At 38.7% G+C, this 19,143-nt stretch overlaps 1 protein-coding gene across 1 annotated transcript in view; it reads right to left on the bottom strand.

Moving 5' to 3' along the window:
- The window catches only part of LOC102303500 (receptor-type tyrosine-protein phosphatase N2), a 212,658-nt gene that overhangs the window by 182,887 nt on the left and 10,628 nt on the right, over window positions 1-19,143 (bottom strand). Inside the window, exons 2-3 of the mRNA XM_005917990.3 lie at window positions 16,537-16,587; window positions 1,696-1,809 (exon numbers count right to left, since the gene is read on the bottom strand). Coding sequence (XP_005918052.1) covers window positions 1,696-1,809; window positions 16,537-16,587 — 165 coding nt within the window. The remainder of the gene's footprint in view (window positions 1-1,695; window positions 1,810-16,536; window positions 16,588-19,143) is intronic.

Below are 19,143 nucleotides of genomic sequence, written 5' to 3'. Positions count from 1 at the left end.
TGACCTCACACAACTTAATATTGTCAAAAAATTGCCGACAGGATCAGTGCGATATGACTTGAGAAGAAAAGTCTGCACCCTGCTGGGATCTGATCTGCTGCTTCACATCAGAGCTTCTTTTCTGGATGAGATGGATCAGCTCAGTGAAGATCTTCTCACTGTGCTCCACTGTTTGATCAGCAGACTGATTGATGGCCTCCACCTCCTGTTGAAGCAGCTTCACATCTTTCTCTCTGTCCTGGATTCTCTGCTGGATGTTTTGTCGACTCACCTCCAGCTCTCTCTGCCTCTCAGTCCTTTCTGCTGCAGCTGTGTCTATTTTCCAGTGCAGACATCACAGGCCACATCTTCAGGTCCAGCATAGCAGTGATCAGCAGGAGCAGCTTGGAGTCCAGTCTCCTTCAGCTCCTCCAGTAAGTCTGCTAACATGCTGTTTTCACCAGGACAGGCCTCGCTGTGAAGGTGCTGTCTACAATGGCAGCTGCTTTCTTGTCTTTTCTTTTCTTTTTTCTTGTCTTTTCTTTAACCCAGAAGCTTTTAATGCAGTTCATGTAGTAGCTGTGTCAATAAGTAACAGTCACCAGAACCTCGAGCACATTCAGACTGATCAAAACAGTAGAATTTCCCATTAGTCCTTCTCACTACACCGCTTCTCCTCAATGGTGACAAATGTCTAAAAGCCTCACTTCACACTGTGTCTGTGCACAGTTTTAAACAACACTTACTTCTCTTCCTCTCTCTTTACTTGCTAATATGCTGTGAATGAGCCTTATGTTGACTACATCTGTGCAGGGCAGAAAACAAATAGCTTTGCGGTAAATCAGGAAGAAGAGGAATGAGTTAGCACTTATTTCTGGAATTAAATCCATATTTACAGACTGAAAAACAGAACATGATTTGAGGGGATCAATTGTGAAAGTTTAGATGTTTTTTAATAATGAGAAGCCACAAAAAACGAAATTAAGAGGCAATAAAATCCTCTCTGGAAAATATATAAGGTAAAATAATGAGTTTCATTTATTTCACTTAAAACATTTTAAACTTAAAATAACAGACATATTTATTTTAACACACTGCTTTATGCACACCAGAGTGTGCATATTTATAACATGCAAGTATCTCTGATTGGGTTTGAGTGAGTGAATGGAAACTAAAGTAGGAAAGTAGTAAATGTGTCGTACTGAACCATGCAGCTCTTTTTAGCACTCTCAGTGACAGCATTAGCTCAACTCCTTCAATCCCTAATCCTGCCTTTAAAATCCCCTAACCTGGGGAAGTAATTACAAATCAAGAAAACACATCTGCTTCACAGGCATCAAGGTTATTTGGGTAAAATGCACATATTATTCCCACTGTATATTTATAAATACATACTGTGGATGCATGCATACAATCTTGATCTGACCGAGTGAAAAGACATTACAGTATTTGGGTGGAACAAGTCTTGTTTTCCTAAATGACAAGTTTAAACACACTTATTCTACCTTGGTTTGGAAAATAATCTCAAATCAGTTTGTGGTTATATCCTACAAAAGCCGCAGAGCTGAGTGTGCATATAATTTGCACATGACCATGATTATGAAGATTATGAACTTGAAGCTGACACGGCACGCCACTTTGTGCATGTGCATGTTCTGTGCAAACGTACATACACATTTGGGCTGAGGAAAGCAGAACATGTGTGCACGTGTTTACCTCTGTTGGAAAGCTTCTCCAGCAGCATCCTGAAGCGCTGCACTACAGATGGGGAAACATCGTAGGTGTAAATCTCCTTCACCGGAACAGAGTGACACCTCCCAAACATGCCATCTGTCAACACATAAACAGACACTTTCAGCAGAGATTATAACTCGTGTTTCTATTTTGCATTTCACAATTTCACACTGAAAGGCACACAGTTTCTTTCAAGGGGATCTATTCTGACTGCCCTTGTTTTAAATGATGTAAATATAGTTTTACAGTGGCGCATGTTATATTAAACATGGTCAAAGTTTCAGATATTGAGGTCAGCATAGGTGCAAGTAATTCATCACAGCCAAAAATTAATCATAAGAAAGCAACCATAAAGGATGGGTGGTTGCTAAGACTGGTTGTGTCATACAGTAGGGATTGCATCCAAACTGTGAACCAAGCAAAGCTATTCCAGTTAAGTTCAAAAATAAAAATACGAATGTACTAAAGTTCTTCTTTAAGACCTAAACGTTCAGAAAACCAGGAGTTTGGACCAATAAAAAATTGGCAGTTTGAGTAAAAACTAGCAAGGACTGTAAAACACAAAACATTTAAAGCAGCATATTTTGTTAGCAAACTGTTAAACTAAATCAAATTAAATGTTGTATTGGGAGGATTTGTTTGCTCTGAACTGACATTTAATGAACTCAGACATACAAGTTTCATGATTACCTAACAGCAAAACACGAACCCCGGCCACCTCTTTTAATGGGTCTTTATATTTCAGCATGTGAACGCCAACCTTAGGCTAACATTGCTGAAAGCAAAGTAAATCACTGTTGCCAATTTATTGTGAGGGTTAGGGTTGTGATAAAAGCAAAAGTTTTCCTACAATAAAATGAATATTTAAATCCAAGAAGAAGAATCAGAAAAGCTCATGTGCTCAAAAACATGCAACAAAACTGAACTGTGTCACTTTTCACAGAATCCTTGATACTGTGATTCTGTAACAGTGTCGCACAATTTTAGGAGTATGTTGTACAGACAACAAACAGACACTTTAATTTCACATGGAAGTTCATCTCCTTTATCCTTATCCTCTTTTATCCTTTTATTGCTAAACATGGATCCCAATGACATGTAGTGTGACTCTCACTCACTCATACTTCCTTCCAAAAAGCCACACAGTGGGTTGTGTTAATGTGAGCTGAAGGAAAAGGAAACCGTGGGTTGAGAAAGCGTCCAAAAAAGATGAGTCAAATTACAAAAATAAGCTGGACTATCTTCTAACACACAGCCTCTAATGTCGAATTATCAACCTTGAGCTAAAAGAGAAAAGGATCATATTCTTTGTGGCTCATCAGGTTTCACAAATGCAGGAATGTAGGAAATATAAAGTTATGACTGTATATAATATCTGCTTATGCAGATCTTTTCACTGTAGAGTAGTCTGGTCAACATTCGGTGTTGGTGTAGTAGTAGTGGCACTTATAATGGTAATCGAGTGAAAATAAAGCTCTAAGCAGCAGAAATCACTACAAGAACATTTAAACATGCTGCTTTACAGTTCAAATATCCTCCTGAAAAATGTCCAACAACACACTGTTTCAGTAATATCAGTGACAGTCTAGATTAATAAGAAATCAGAAACAGAATCAGAATATTTTAATAATCCATAAGGAAATTATGTGGGTTAGAGTTGCTCCAAGACAATTACAGTAATAGACTGAACTAATTAAATAATACAATATATTACAAAGATTACAAAATACAAGAAATAGCTCTAATATGTGCAAATAGCTCAATTCTAAATATCCAGAGTATTAAAGAAGTAAAATATATATGGTAAAACGTATTTTTTATTATTATATTATACCCTATTATTATTTTAGTATTTTATGGCATATTCTGCACACATGAATCGGTTGTATTTAAACAAAAAGTTTCTGGTTACCATGTTCAGTTCTGATTTTGTCTGAAGGTTAGAAGAGAGAGTTAACTGGTTAAACACTGTGACACGATGTAAAATGGAAACTTCACTGAATATTAAATTATTCTAGTTCTGGTTTGTAATTCTTGGGATTTCAGAGGTTGAGATATTTGTTAGACCTCAAAATGTTGTTTTTGTTTTTTATGTCGCCTTTTGTTGTCACCGTCTGTCTGCACGTGTGATGGGTGAGGGATCTTCTATAAATACTTGCTTCTTCTCAGTCAAACTGGAAACGGGCATTTAACGGGCAGCTAAGGACAAGTGCTTGGGCTGCACTGCTGTAATTACTCACAAATGTCTCACTGGACGCCTGTTCTTTTTAAAAATCAGACTGAAGAGTGAGATGCAGTGTGAGAGAGTGAGAAGGCAAGAAAATAAAAGATATCTGGTGATATTATTGCTGCAAACTAATAAACGTCCTTAAGATTACACATGTTTCGGGCTCTTTGAAGCTACTTTGTTGCTGAATAAATTGTGTGGAAAATACTGATAAATCTTGCGATACTATAACAGTTTTGAGTAACTTGGGACATACCAACATTACACTAGCAACTAGCGTGTCATTGTTGTTTAATTCTTTTTATATATTTTAAAGTTGTGTGACAGTATCACGACCAATATTAAAAAACAGGTATTTAAACACTGTGTGACAGAACTACCAAGGTACAGATGAGGCTTTTTGGATAAGTCAAGGATCATCTGTGATTTCTAGCTATGTTGAAGTGCCTTTGAACAACAACACAAACTCCAAGTAAGATTCGTGCAAAGATGAATAACTAGGCATGACTTTTTGAGGTCATAAATTCACATTTTTAGACTGCAGTTTTTATAATGGTTATTCTAGATGCTTCCGGAAAACTCTAACTACATTTAACAGATTGGAAAATGCTTGATCTTCTGTCTTTAAACACAGTGCCAGCACATTTGTTACAGGATGCAAGATCCAAACGCCAATACCACTTGTTCTGTATCCCGGTGACCATTTGTCAGTTTATTACAGAGTTACGTTAATTGACAGACAGTTTATTCAATTCACAAAGGATATACTGATCCAATATTTTCCTCCAAACAAACATTCCAATAAGTCGACTCAGTGTCTGCCAATAGCAATTTCCCTTTACAATACTTAATCTATATTTCTGAATACAATGCGTGTCTCCTTCAGTCCTCAGCATTGTAGGAGGACTGACGAGGCAATCTTGGAACATTTTTCTTTCCAAAGCGATCCCGATGCCTGGAAGTAAAATGGAAACAGTGAGAACTAATTGAGGCTAAAGTGATACTGCTAGTATCCTTAAGCGTTTCAAACTTTAACTGTGACAAAGTGCAACAAAGACAAACAAGATCCTGAGTAAAGTACCGTGCCACAGGCCTTCTCTCTTGTTCAGCTTAGATCTTACAAAACGCCATTTCTCTTCATTTTCCAGAAGGAACATCTTGAATTATCCCTCATAATTATGCTCATGCATATCCAAGTCTCTGCAATTTATCCCAGTTCACTGCCAGAGGGCCATAATTCAGAGCCAGACATGTCTTCTTGTGATTTATAGTCGAGATTAGAGCATTAAGAGGATTCACCGGGCCATTCTCAGAAACAGAGGCTGTATCAAGACAAAGGAGGTCGACTGGCAGTGCTGACCAGCAGCCGCCACTTAAAAATAACCTTTGATGGATGGAAGTTATATAATACACAATGCTTGAGCTTAGCAATGCCTGCTCTAAGATTGACAAAAGATGTTGTCTTTGAATGTGTATGTGCTGTCAGCATGAAGTCTAATCTACATGTGTAGTACGCCGGTGTTTTCATACTTGATTGTGACTGACAAAAGCTGCAGTCACAACTTTCTTCCAACTGAAATTAGATGCAGTGTTGTTGTGCATTTCTGGACTGCACCGTTGGGACACACTGGCGGAAAGCAGCAACCTCAGTCCTGCCTAATGAACTGGATTAAGACATCTTAATGGATCTGCTGCCTCTGGGGACCTGCACAAGTCCTTCCTTCGCAGACTGCACTTCACAAGATCAATGATATCTGGCATCACTTGCCAAGGATCTGGCTGCTTTTACTGGCTCAAGAAAAGTAAAGGGTTTTCCTAAATACATGTCATCAACTGACTTTAGCTCCCGTGGTTTCACCTCACTTTGCTTGGTTTGATCCATACTTTAATCCATGCATCTATCCAATTCTATTCATTTCAGTTCAGTTTTACTTATTTGGCCCCAAATCACATCAACAGTTGCCTCAAAGCACTTTATATTGTACTGTAAAGATCATAATACAGAGAAAACCTCAACAATCAGATGGACCCCTTATGGGAAAACAGTTGGCGACAGAGGGAAGGAAAAACTCCCTTTTAATAGGAAGAAATGTCTGACAGAACCAGGCCTGACTTATGCGTATAAGACCCAAAGGTGTTCAGAAGAACACTGATTTATAGTATCAAAACCATAATGAAACTCTATAAGAGCAACATTATGTCAGTATTATTATATTCATCTGAGTGTGGGGGGTAGTGCAGAAGGACATGTACAAAAGTGACACTTTCCACAACAGCTGTCTTTGAAGGATCTGTAAAATCTACTGGCTACAAAAGATCTCTAATGAGTACCTGAACAAGAAGACCAGATGTCAGATCAGGAGGCCAAGATGGCTTGAAAGAATTCAAAAAGCTAGCCAAGAGGCCCAAGACCACCAGGCAGAGGACAGCGATGGCAGAGATGGAAAAAACTTTAATGGGGTGAACGAAGTGGTCAAACCCAAGACTTTGTCAAGTGAAGAAGACGTATATCTCCCACCAGGGATAGTATCCAGCAGCAGATTAAGCCAATGTAAGCATTCACTTAAGCCGACTAAACATTGTATGGGGGTGAAGACAGCAACTGCAGGAACTCTTCATTTGGCCACTAAATAACCCGTCAGTCACCAACATGGCAATTTGATGAGCACCACCCTGGTATATATAACAACAAACCTAGAGACCAAATTATCCACAGATCAACCAACCCTGGTTCAGTTTGACCTATGAGATGGTCTCCAATTTTCAAACAAATATCACTTTGTCATTAGTTTGTTTACAAGGACGTGGCTTCAAAGCAGCTCTATTATAAGATGAAGGGAGTATAGTTGCAGAAATTTCCCTCAAAAGATTCTCAAGCTACACACGTTTGATCAATAACACCACCCACACTGGCCAATTAGTCAAATCAGACAGGCATAGAGCAAATAAGCCAGTGACGGTGGGGGCTGTGTTGAAATCATTAAACAAATATGCTTCCAACTCCAGTGAAGTGTTGAGCGTTAACGCCGCATCCTGACCACAGTTCCCATTAATGAAGCACTTCCTGACAGCAAAAGCACCGCAAACTTTTCTTTTTCAGGGAGGTTTTGCTTTGATCTGACTTTGTATTTTTTTTTTCCAGTGAAGCGACTTCATGCAGTGTCATGCATTAGCGGTAAAGGTTTTGATTTATACATGTTTTAAAAATGAAAGAAGATATGCTGAAAATCAACAATATGACCAGTGAGAAGCAAATTCAGATTTGAGTCAGATTCCAGACTGGGCGGGATGTCGACTGTTGAAATGGATGTTCGAGACACAGTATGCAACAGGGCGCAGATGGGTAATGGGCCAGTAAAGCCTTGCTCCTCTCACGCCTGTTGCCATGGCAATCTCCACCGAGTGCTTTTTAGCTCCCTCGCAGCTAATCAAGGAGAAACAGGGTGGAGGGGGCGAAACAGAGCACCCTCCTTTGTCACAGAGCCTTCTGTGTGTTGTTGTTGTTCCGTCAAGAGCTGACATCGCCCATCTTGGCTGATACAAGGATATATATTATATATCATAATATATTATATATAATAAATATATATTATACTATATATATATATATATACATAACATACATACATAAATACTATATATATATATATATATATATATATATAATATATATAATATAAATATATATATATATATATATATATATATATAATTCGTTTTGGGACAAACAAATTATTATTATTCTATTAATGAGCTTGAGGTTCTTTTTTTTGCATATTTACGGAGCACTCGTAAAACATGAAGAGTTGCTGTTTGGTGTTAAAGTGGAGAATAAATAAAATAAAAATAAATAAAGAGAATCTGGTGTGTGGGGCAGGTGGTGAGTGAAGATTGAGCTGTTCTTGCCAAAAATCTCCTGCATTTTCAATTTGCTGTGTGAGAGCACATGAAGGCACATTTCATGTTGCTTGCGGAGAACGTTCTCCCTCAGGCGCCGTCAGGGACTGCCGAACTGTCCGAACTGCATACGGACAGGCTGACACTGGAAGGCAAAATCCAGTGACTGGTGATAATAAAATGACATGCCCCTGACATGACGCACTGCCTTTGGACTTGGACACTGTGCATTTTGGTCACAGGACTGTAGTCAGCTCTCATTATTATTCTGTTGGACATTGTGACACAAAACTTGATGTTTGTCCTATGTACAAGTTTAAGATCCATAGTGAAATTGCTGATGTGCACCTGCGAGTAGCGAAAGCAGGACTTTCAGGGACCTATGAAAGCAGAGGTCCAGAGGTGCACGCCCTTGAAGGTTCACCTTGCTTTTTAGGGGTGAAGTCACGTAAATTTTCCTCAGGTAATTTGTTAAAGTGTCCTAACTTTTGTTTAGATGTTCACAAAAAGAACACTATATGGTTAAAGTAAACCAGTCTAGAAAAACACTTTGCCAGCACTCATATTCGCACTCTTGTACTTGTATAATCAGCTTTTGTGAAGACCCCCCTGGTCTTTTGACCTAAACTAAAAATCACAGGCTATTACTGTTTTTACACTCTTATTAGCAAATGCACAACAGCACTCAGCCTGCAGTAAGCAGTTCAGAATAAGCTTTCTTATAGCTTAGTTAACCAATGTCAATTAAAGAGCGCCTGGAGGCCATACTCTCTGCTGGAAATCAGTATTTCTGTGCTGAGCAAGCTTCTTCAATGTGAGCTCTATTACAGCTCTGACAGTAAAGCCAAGGGACCCAATCAACACCTGGAGGGCAGCACAGACTCCATCACAGAGCAGGAGATGAAAGGCATGTTCCAACTGGACTATAAGCTTGGAAAAAACACCTTTTTCCTCACAGACGTCCACACGTTTGGTGAGAATTGTTTTTTCTCCTGGATTGCTGTATGTCTTACGCTGATGTTCTGACACAGTCTGTACCGATGAACCCGATGGGAGCTGTATCCTGAGGAATACCTGTGTGTCGAATCCCGTTAACTTTGCGGTGCTAGGTGAAATTTGAATTTATAACACAGCAGTTTGATGTGAGACAAAATCACCGATGTGAAGTTTACAGGATTATCTGCAATTGATTTTCACCTGTGTATTCAATCAGGTATGTTTCACTTTATGAATCACGTTGAGCAGCGTGGAGCCATTTTCATCAACATCTCATTAAATTTGCAACCTCCTAGTGAAGAAAGCAAAACATCTAAGGAGCCACACGTTGCTCTCAGAAGCTCAGTGATACACGACCTCAACAAAAAGAAAAGTCAATATTGGATTTAATAACAGTTTAATAATTTCAGCACTTTGATGTTGTCGATGGACATAATACATTTATATCCTCAATATCTAAAATTGATATTGAGTTACAAAACATGAAAAAGAAAAACAGACTGTAAAAGATTAAAATAGAATAGGATTAAAATGAAGCTAGTTTAATGGGTTTGTAGTTTTATTATTTACAGCACTTTTAACATGGAAAGCAAATGTCCTGCTTCGATTGTGTTTAGTTGTTTTACTGCAGTCGTACTCGTTACCACTTTTATATTGAAATACTTTTGCTGGAGCTCTGCAAGTTTTACAAATATGAACCCTCCAGGAGTCTAAAATCCATCGGAGCCAAAACTGAGTCTTGAACCTGAATATTTTATTAGGCTGGTTGTGCATTTGGTCTGTTTTCTGAAAATGTTTTGGGGCCAAAGAGGTTTTACTTTTTCAAATACTGAAGAAAAACTTGGAAAAACTTCAGGTAGAGATTGTGAGTAGGCAGCTTCATTTTAAGGAATGAATAATAAAATTAATTGATTAACAGCTGATGAACCAGATTACCAGAATCACCATTTCCAATTCAGATCCAGTAAGGCTCTGATGAATAATAATTAAGTATTTAGCTTTTGGATAGTCAATGGACTAAATATCAAAAATATAAATTAATTAAAAATACAATCTTTACATTATTACTTTATTAAAGTACTCACAGTTGCATCTTTACTTCAAAAACTGTTAGAAAACTGTAAGTTCAAGCAGCCATTCTTATCTCTATGGCCAGACTCAGATGCATGCTGGGGCTAAAAATGAACACCAGCAGAAGCTTCTACACTGCAAAAAATGTCTGTCTGTACAGATGGTTATGTATTAAATCGCTGCATCTGACTGAACTTAGACAGTTTACTGTATACGATACGTGAAGTGATAAAATGGCCTGTTTTCATAATATTACCACTTAATTCCTGATCACACCTCCAACGGGAGTAAATTAGACCCTCTTACTTAGACAACACTGTCTGATAACTCACTACTGTGTCAGTCTGTTGTTGTGACAGGGACTTTCTGCAGCGTAATAAAGCTGACCCCGGTGTTCGATGTTCTGGCTCTAAATGCGGCAATGCTGAAATGACAATCACAATGAAAATGTCAAGTCGGCGACCAAGCTGCGTCGTGCTGCTCAGTTTGCCCGCCCTTTTTCCTTTTATACCCGCTAATGTCAAGGTCACTTGCTTGAAAATAGCAAAAAGTCCACAGAGGTGGGTGGACTCCATCATCACTTCTTACTGAACTGTGGAGCATTGCGTCAATCCATGGAAACTGAACATGTAACAGCTGCCTTAAATGGCCTCTGTTAAATAAAACTTGTATGTTACATAAGAGTTCAAGCTCAACTCAGACAATGATTGTTGAAGAACGAACAGCAACCTTAGTCTTATAGACTAAAGTAGAGTGGTGGACACAATACATGTTTATAATTAAGCTAAACCTGCTTAGTTTGTGTCTGGTTAACTCAGATGTCGTACAAGAGGCAGCCATGACGATCAAATAATTCAGAAATTTACAGGAGGACTGTGTGAAGTCAAAGATGGTGGTGGTCCTGTTCCCCCAAAGAGCCAGCTGTCTCCTTCATAACAGCTAAAAATAGAAACATCTAAACCAGTAACTCTATTTTACTAACACATGTGCACAGCAGAGGTTCATGACAGTTTCAGCTGTGTGGTGGCAGGCTTGTGTAATCATTGTTCCAGGTTATCGTAGTGAGCATGGACATAAGTGTACAGATTTTGGCTAACCATTCGCTGCTGCTAGTTCACTGTAGTGAGATCTAGCAGCAGTACATAATAGTATTTGTTCAGTCCCATATGGAAAATATATATATAAATCTTATAAAGTGTGTATCTGTCTCGTGCGAAACTTGTATGAAAAGCATACAAGAGTGAAAACAGATATAAGATCCCTTGAAAAATCATATAAATGAAACTTGTGTGTTTTGGATACTTACTAAAACAATATATGAAAGTAATGAGAAAGTGGCCACTTTCATGAGTAAATCATATACGTTTTTATCATTTCTTTTCCATATGGGGTAATCGGTTGGGAATGTGAGCTCATCATGTCTGTACTGTATATCGATTAGCTAATAAAGCCTTTTTGTAAGTATAACCTGCAGGAAAAGAGCTTAAACATTATTTTGGGGCAGTCAACAAACTATTTTAGTGTTTTTTCATTATCCATGACGATTAAAATTACAGCGTGCCGCTCTCCATGTTCATTTTGATGGGGTTTAGTTCTGCTATCCAAAAACAATAGCCTGGAGTTGCTGATATTTGGGCTGCTGAGTGACAAGTCTCCATCAAGACTTTCCTGCTGTGTGCTCACATGTTCTGCAGCAGGGGTGCTCTGGACTCCTCCAGTTCTAGTTTACAAAGGGTCCAATTCACCTTACTGGGTGACTTTGCAATGTATGAAAGTTACAGTGAAGGTGTTTATTATTATTATTACTTATTTAATCTAGCAAACATCTGGTTACCTCTTATTTTACATAATCTTTTTATAGTGTTCATCGACGAGCAGCTGTCACCTTTTTCCAGCATTCAAATAGTTCCCAGTGGTCAGGTAAAACGAACACCCTGCTTCCTGAGAGTATTGAGATATCATTTCAGCTAATACACTTTCTTTTTGATGCAGAAAAATGTAGTGAGGGAGACAATGTCCTCAGCTAAACAATATCAGGCTCAGTCAGTGTTTTTTTGTTTCTTGCCAAGAGAATATGGCCAGCTCAGGCAATCAGAGTTGCGGTGTGTCTTCATAGAGCCTGAGCTGCCAATCACCAACACAACAGGCTCGCATTGTCTACGGCAGCAGCTTGACAGCAGCTATTGAGGCAGGTCAGACACACTGTGCATGAGAACAATGGCTGGAGGTGCAGTCACCGTAGCTTCTCCCCCATGAGAGCATCGCTTCACATGACTCAGCCACGAGGAGCTTTTCAGTCTCTTTCAAACTCAAAGTGTGGCCAAACTGACAAACAGCACCCCCACAGTGATGCCAGTAAATCATTTTAATGCCCAAGTTGATAGATGCGATGTGAACACGTAAATAAGGAGAAACACATCGTGTTAGTGTTGGGAAATGACCACTCAAAAGCTGGACACCTTTTCGTCTGGAGAAACGCAGCACAGTGAACACTAAACAACCATCTAAGTGAGAGCCGAGAGGCTCCTAAAGATCTATGAAAGAGGCAAAGCAATAAATCGTATTTACTACCCAAAGGCAGTGAGGCAAAAAAACCACACACTTCACAAAACTGTGTGCACCAGTGAAATGTGCAGAAGAGCTGAGATCCTTCTCCCCCTGTTTAGCTGCTGTCTGACCATAGTTACAGAGCCGTGATGAAAAAAGGTGCAACTTTGCTTCTTTTTACCATTTGAAACACTGAGACCATTATTGGATTGACCTGCTGAGAATGCTTTTTTTGCAAAATGTTGTCCTGGAGACACCTACTGTTACAAGAACAATAACAAAGGCGCTTTTGAGTGCTCTGGCAAGTGTTTTGTGTCGGATACGGAAAGATTTTTTCGCAGCTTTGCAAGAGTCCCAAACAGTCCCAAGACTCTGCAGGTCTGCAGCAGATGCTGTTGTTGTTTGACTCGTGAATATTAGCTCAACAGCCAATACTGCCAACTTATAAATGGTAAATGGATGTTTCATCCACCCAATTTTCACACAAAAGCGCCTTTTTTTTCTACATCTTAGTGCTTTCTATCTAACATTAACACTCTAATGATGAACACAGTATCTTGCCAAAGGACACTTGCAGACTGGAGCAGCCAGGAATTGAATCACCAAACCATCCAATTGTTAAATATCCTGCTCTACCTCCTGAACCATAGTCAACCCTTCTCATGTAGAGTCATGCTTCGCCATGTGAGCATCACATTTGAAAACACTTTACAGTCCATCACAGCTCCCTCAGACACCATGAGACCTCAGAGGAACAGTGCTCTGCTGGCTTATCATAATAGCAATAATAATGTATACTTTATTGATCCCCGTGGGGAAATTCCTCCCAGCCCACTGTTCCTTCAGTGGGCTGGGAGGTCAGTTCCTTCATCATAATTACGCAAATTCTCACGATCAAAATACAAACAGTAATTATACAATTTTAAAAAATCTTGTCTATGGTCTTCAGTTTGTGATTCTAAAGCTGGTTAACAGAAAAACAGGAGAATGCAACTTCCCTGAAGGACGTGAACTGGACTTTGACTTTGACCCGATTTTCACCAAAATTAAATCACCTCGAGCTGTTTTCAGTTTCATCATTTTTTACTTTTAAATTTTAGATATCAACAAAACAAGAAAAATAACCTTTATCATATTCTATCTTCACGCACAAGACCCCACACCCACCACTCCCTCACCCTCTGCACTGTGCTGGAGCTCTACCATCTGTATCTACCATCCCATAAAAATTAAGCATGATATCTTAAAAACGACCAACGTTATACTGCTGACAAACAGATAACTAAACCGATTACATACATAAATATGCTTAGGGGCTACCAAAGAATGGGACAAGCACTAAAGGGTCAGGGCCCATTCCCACGCCATACAAGACCCACTCATGAAGTAAAACAAATGTAAAGCTAAGCTCAAAATAAAGGCAAAATTTGTACTTTATATTCTACAATTGAGGACACAAACGTCTTTCAGTACAATAGTAAATTAGCTGTTAGTATCGTAATTTTGCCACGTAACCAAAAAAAAGGACATTTCTTTGTCTGAGTCAGAGAAAGTTGCCTACCAAGGACTGAAAACTACAAGAGTGGCGATTGAGGATTTAGCTCCAAGCCTGTTCTGATGTGCGTTCATCTGTTTTAGCTGGCTCAGGCTCCAGCCAATATCTCCTTATCAGGCATGAAAACATACATATTTATCTAATAAAAAGGCAAAAACAAATTGGGCACATAAGCCACCAACGTTACATCATTTTGACAAAGCAAGTCATCGGGTCAAAAAAAACAAGGTTTCCTGCTTTAGATTGAATTAACCTTAAAATAGAAAAAGAAACATGATGCAGTTTATTTATTGTATACAGCCATCAACATGTTTTTACTTGTAAATCTGCCATTTCCCTCCATCACTTCTTTGAGACCCAATTTACATGTTGCAGATGACACATGACGGATGTTACTGGAGGCAGTCACAACAACACAGACGGAGAGCCCGCCTGAGCTCAGCTAAATATAAAATCCACCGTGGACATAATGATTTTCTCACCACAGGAGACACACGCTTTGTCTTTCACTCCCTCCTGTTTTGTCAGAATAAGATTACGGAGCGCATTTTTAAAAGGACAGGAAATGACCAAGCGAATAAATCTCACACACACACACACCCTGCCGGTCAGCTGGGCACGCACCTGTACCTCCTAACAGACCATTCACATGCTTAATGACATCATAACATATATTATTCCATTCTGTTATCTCTGCTGGCTCTGTCTGTGCCTTAAATCCTGCAGAGCTGTTGATAAGGGAAGCCTGTTCTGCACAGCTGATAGCTTCCCAGTAAACCGATGCATCCTGATGATCGCTGGTTACAGAAAACAAAAGGCTGGCCATAGAGATCTAGAATGAACTCTGCAGGGTAACGTGGTTATCTTCCCACCAGACCCAGTTAAGTATGAGATAAAAACGTTTCCAGGATTCAAAAAGACATTTTCTGTGACCGGCTTTCAGGTTTTGGGCTTCTTTTTTTAAATTCTAGGTTGATTCTCAGCAGGGGTATCTTTCCTCTCGTAGCCAGAGAGGCAGCAAGGGAAAGAGTAAGGCAGCTGTGACTGTGTGCAATTATAAAACACAACACTTGATTCTAAAGAGGGCAGCATGAATTTTCTAATAATGCACACATTGACACCGTGTTTGCATAATGTGAATAGTAAGCCAACATTTGAAAAGTTGTTATGGACAACAGTGTTGTTCAGGGGCCTTCTGACTACTACAAAGTCCAGGTGCTTTCTTGATCTGAGCACAAACTCCGGGTTTAAAAAGATAAATTACACACGTAAATACAGAAAACTGCATTTCCATCAACGGCCTCTTGATGCTGACCCCAGAAGTGAGTTAATCGTCACAAGTACTCATCTTAAAATACACAACTTCAAAGCAGAAATAAACATGTTTATCACCTGGAATAAAGACAATTGTTTGGTGTCTATTGCTAATTCCCTCCCAGGGAGTTGAATATATATCTAACTCAATCATGTAATATCAGACATACTTTATATCTAATTGAGTGATAAGTGGTGCAACAGAACACTTGTTCTCATTTCTCTCATATTAATCTGATATTTTGTTTTTCACCAGCTTAAATCTCATTTAATATCACGGTGACTCACAGATCAACATTTCTAACCAGCTAGCTAAAGGCTAATAAATTTTCAAGGGTTGAAAGTTCAAATGTTTCAGAGCATTTTGCAGAACAAAAAGACATCAAAAACACAATGGGTTTTTTCATAATCACTCACCAATTTAAAAAATGCCATTCAAAGAATATAGGTGTAATTTAGTTGATAGGAATAGCAAAATTTGCCATAGAGCTCTGAGTAGTGATCATAAAAGATGCATCAGAAATACTAATTTTTAAAATTTTTGATGTTTAACAAGTTCAGTATACCCACAGTATCTCTCTGTTATCTACATTTACTTACCCTAACACTGGCTGTAAGGCCAAGCTTTACATGATGCTGATTACTATCTTGCTAAGCTAACTCAGCTAACTCAAGGTTTCTCCTCTACGTTCGCATGAAAAGAGTAGTGTTGGCAGCATCTGACCAATCACAAGTCTTGATATGTACAGTGGCAACAGAGTGGCTGATTTTTCAAAGGAAGATGAAGCTGTACTATTAAACTGTATATTACTTAAGTATTACTTAATTGTATTGTTATTATTACAAACAATCATGGAACAAAGTTGCATTTAAAAATCTATATTCAATACTGATGTTCAACAGGAAAAACAAAGACATTAGATTTGACACAGACATTTAACAGAATATTGATTTGTCAGTAACCAAGGATTTCTTATCTGCTGATTTCTAATCTGGAGATATGAAAAATCACTCTGGTTCGCAGCAAAGTTACCAAGGCGATCTCCACCACTTTTGTAGAACTGAAAATCCAGGCTTAACCCTGAAGTTAGCTGGATAAGATGAAACCTCTGGACATATTTTTCTCTCCTCCCAAGCATCAGAAACCATCTGTAGTGCCTTTCATGTATACTGCAATCGATATGTGTTTAGTAGTACTTAGATAAAGCTTGCTTACCGTTGACGCAGATCTCATACGGTGAACACAGCTCGTTCTCGAAAAGGCAACCTGTTAACAGAGAAAGATACAAACAACAACTACTTAGCAGGTTCACATGGAACTAGTTTACACAGATGTTTGCAATATTACCTCTTTTGGGTATTCTCAGTCGAATACTATTTTTCCACAAATTTCTTTCTCGAAACTTTTCATGCAAATCTACTTGCATGCAAATTCCAAAAGACAACATCTGTTTGAAACAGCTCTTTAATTCTGGCTTTACTGGAGTAACTGAGATATGTGCACCTCTCAATTACTGTTCTATTTTAAGACCGCCAAGTGAGAATAAGTGACTTATTAAGACGTCATCCCTTGGGGAGTTTTATATATTGCTACATTTGTCAGCCGTGGGCAGCAAAAGCCTGCAGTTATCCAGAGTTAACTCCGGGGCGAGGGGGGAACAGGATGATGCATCGAACCAGCTCCTTCACTGCTCCGCTGGGAGAGGAGAAGAGGCAGCTATATTTTATTCTATCCACTTGCAGGAGATCTGGCAGCATACAGGATACTGTTACACTTGATGTCTCTGTGCCTGCCCGTCTCTGTCCTGCAATCTTGAAATAGCTGTGTAACATAATGTTCTGCAAACACAAACAGGATTTACAGTATTATACATTAGCAGTGTTGATTAGTTGGGCAGCAGTTGGCTCGGTGCTCTCCACGGAGCTCAATAAGAATGGAGCGAGATATTGCTTTAAGGTTTTTAATCAGTCTTCTCTGTCTGCAAACATCTGACTCAGATTCTGGTGATAAAAATATGAAAACTATCTGTGTGTATGTTGTTAAAAGAAACCTTAACCTAAAGCATCACAGAGGAAAAACAAAGTGCTGCAGAGGATTGAGTGGATCTGTTTAGTAGAAGCAGGTGTAAGCCATGTGCATTAAGTCTGCTTCCTGAAACGGCTTGACAATAAAAGCCTTCTACCGAGAAAACCTGAGAGTGTCTGATTGTTGCAAACAACAAAAGTCAGCGAGGTTAACCACACTGTAACTGTCCTCTACCCCCACAGCTATAATAAATATTAGCACTACTCCTACTACATAGCACTGCACAAAACCGCAGCTCAGAAATCAGAAGTTAGACTACAGACCGTACTGCCCACGTTTCTCCAGATGATGACTTTTGGTTTTAAACTTGCACCTGCAATGTTGCTCTATTTTTTTGCAGGTGCAGCTTTGCTTCATCCACAGTGTCACACACAGATCGCGGGACATTTGGTCACCTTTTCACGATTATGGTTCAACAAACCACAATTCCCCAAATTATTCCCAATGCATATACAAGAAGCGTTCATTTTATATTAAGAATAGCCTAAAAAACGTAATTACAGATTTGACAAGAAGTGTGTGACTGTATATCTGTGTTCATTTACAACTCAGTTTTGCTATAAAAAGTAATAACTTTTTATCCAAAATGAACATTATACATTATAAAGGAACATTACAAAAGGAAAACACCCTTGAAAAGTTAGTGTAGATGTTGCACAATTTGTCCACCGGAGGGCGCTGTGCAATCTCCCTGTTGGCAAGACGTGTTTCAAATTTTACAAACAAGCAGCTGATGTGAGCAGAGTCAAGTAGAGCACAAACCAGTAATCCACCACTTATTATACCATTATAACAAGATTGTTCTTAAACAGACCTGTCATATCATCTTATTAAAGACTAATAAATAACTGCATATAATACATGCTTTGTGAATCTGATTTCTAAATCACCAAATATCAAAATCAGTCTAAAAGACCTTAAATTTGTCAAGCATATTTATGAGATAAAATCTATAGAGATTTTTCTACTGACAAATGTTCTCTAAACTAGCTAGCTCATAATTAAGCTAACATGATATTAAGTGCTATAAACACACTACATAACACATTTCAGTAGGTCAAACCAGAAAAACAAAGGTTCAAAAATCCCCTCGTGTTGACTTTTATTATTTCCAGTTGACTCATTTTCAAACAGAAGCAAACTTCTAAAATATTACATGAACTTGCACGACGTGGGACGCTAAACTTACTGTATTACTGTACTGTATCTGTCAAGTGGAAAATGGCATGTATCACTGCAATGTGCTGCATAAATGTGTGGGGAACATCTAAAAGCAGCATAAATACCAGAAGCCTAATTTTTCTGTGCCAAATGCTGCGTCATAACAAGACTGTAAATATCTGAAATATAACTTTTGTTAACAAAAATCTGTTTACATGCGAAAAGTTTACTTAGAGAAGAAATGCACAACAACTTTGCTGTTTTGAAGTGAAAATAAATCAAGGACCCTTTCGGAGTTCCAGCTCACTTCTTTTTACCCACGATGCAGTTTGTGTCTGATGGAGACATAACAGAGCAAAGCCATTTGCCATAAGCTTGAGTCTTGTTTTCCGGATATTTTTTATGTTTCTGTTTTTTTGTAATTAAAAGGAGAATCGCCCACAGCTGTATTTGTTTACATCTCTGCGGAAAAAAAGATGAATAAATCACAGCAGTTTCCAGCAGAGGAAACCTTGTTAAAAGCCAAGACGTAAGAAAGAAATGCTGTTTACAAAGAGCCCGAGTTTCATTACGGCA

The sequence above is a fragment of the Haplochromis burtoni genome, unplaced genomic scaffold (assembly GCF_018398535.1).
Source record: "Haplochromis burtoni strain Fernald_Lab_line unplaced genomic scaffold, NCSU_Asbu1 Contig_27, whole genome shotgun sequence".
NCBI classification, from domain to species: Eukaryota; Metazoa; Chordata; class Actinopteri; order Cichliformes; family Cichlidae; genus Haplochromis; species Haplochromis burtoni.
Note: the sequence above shows the minus strand (reverse complement) of the source record. Positions and strands in the feature narration are given on the sequence as shown.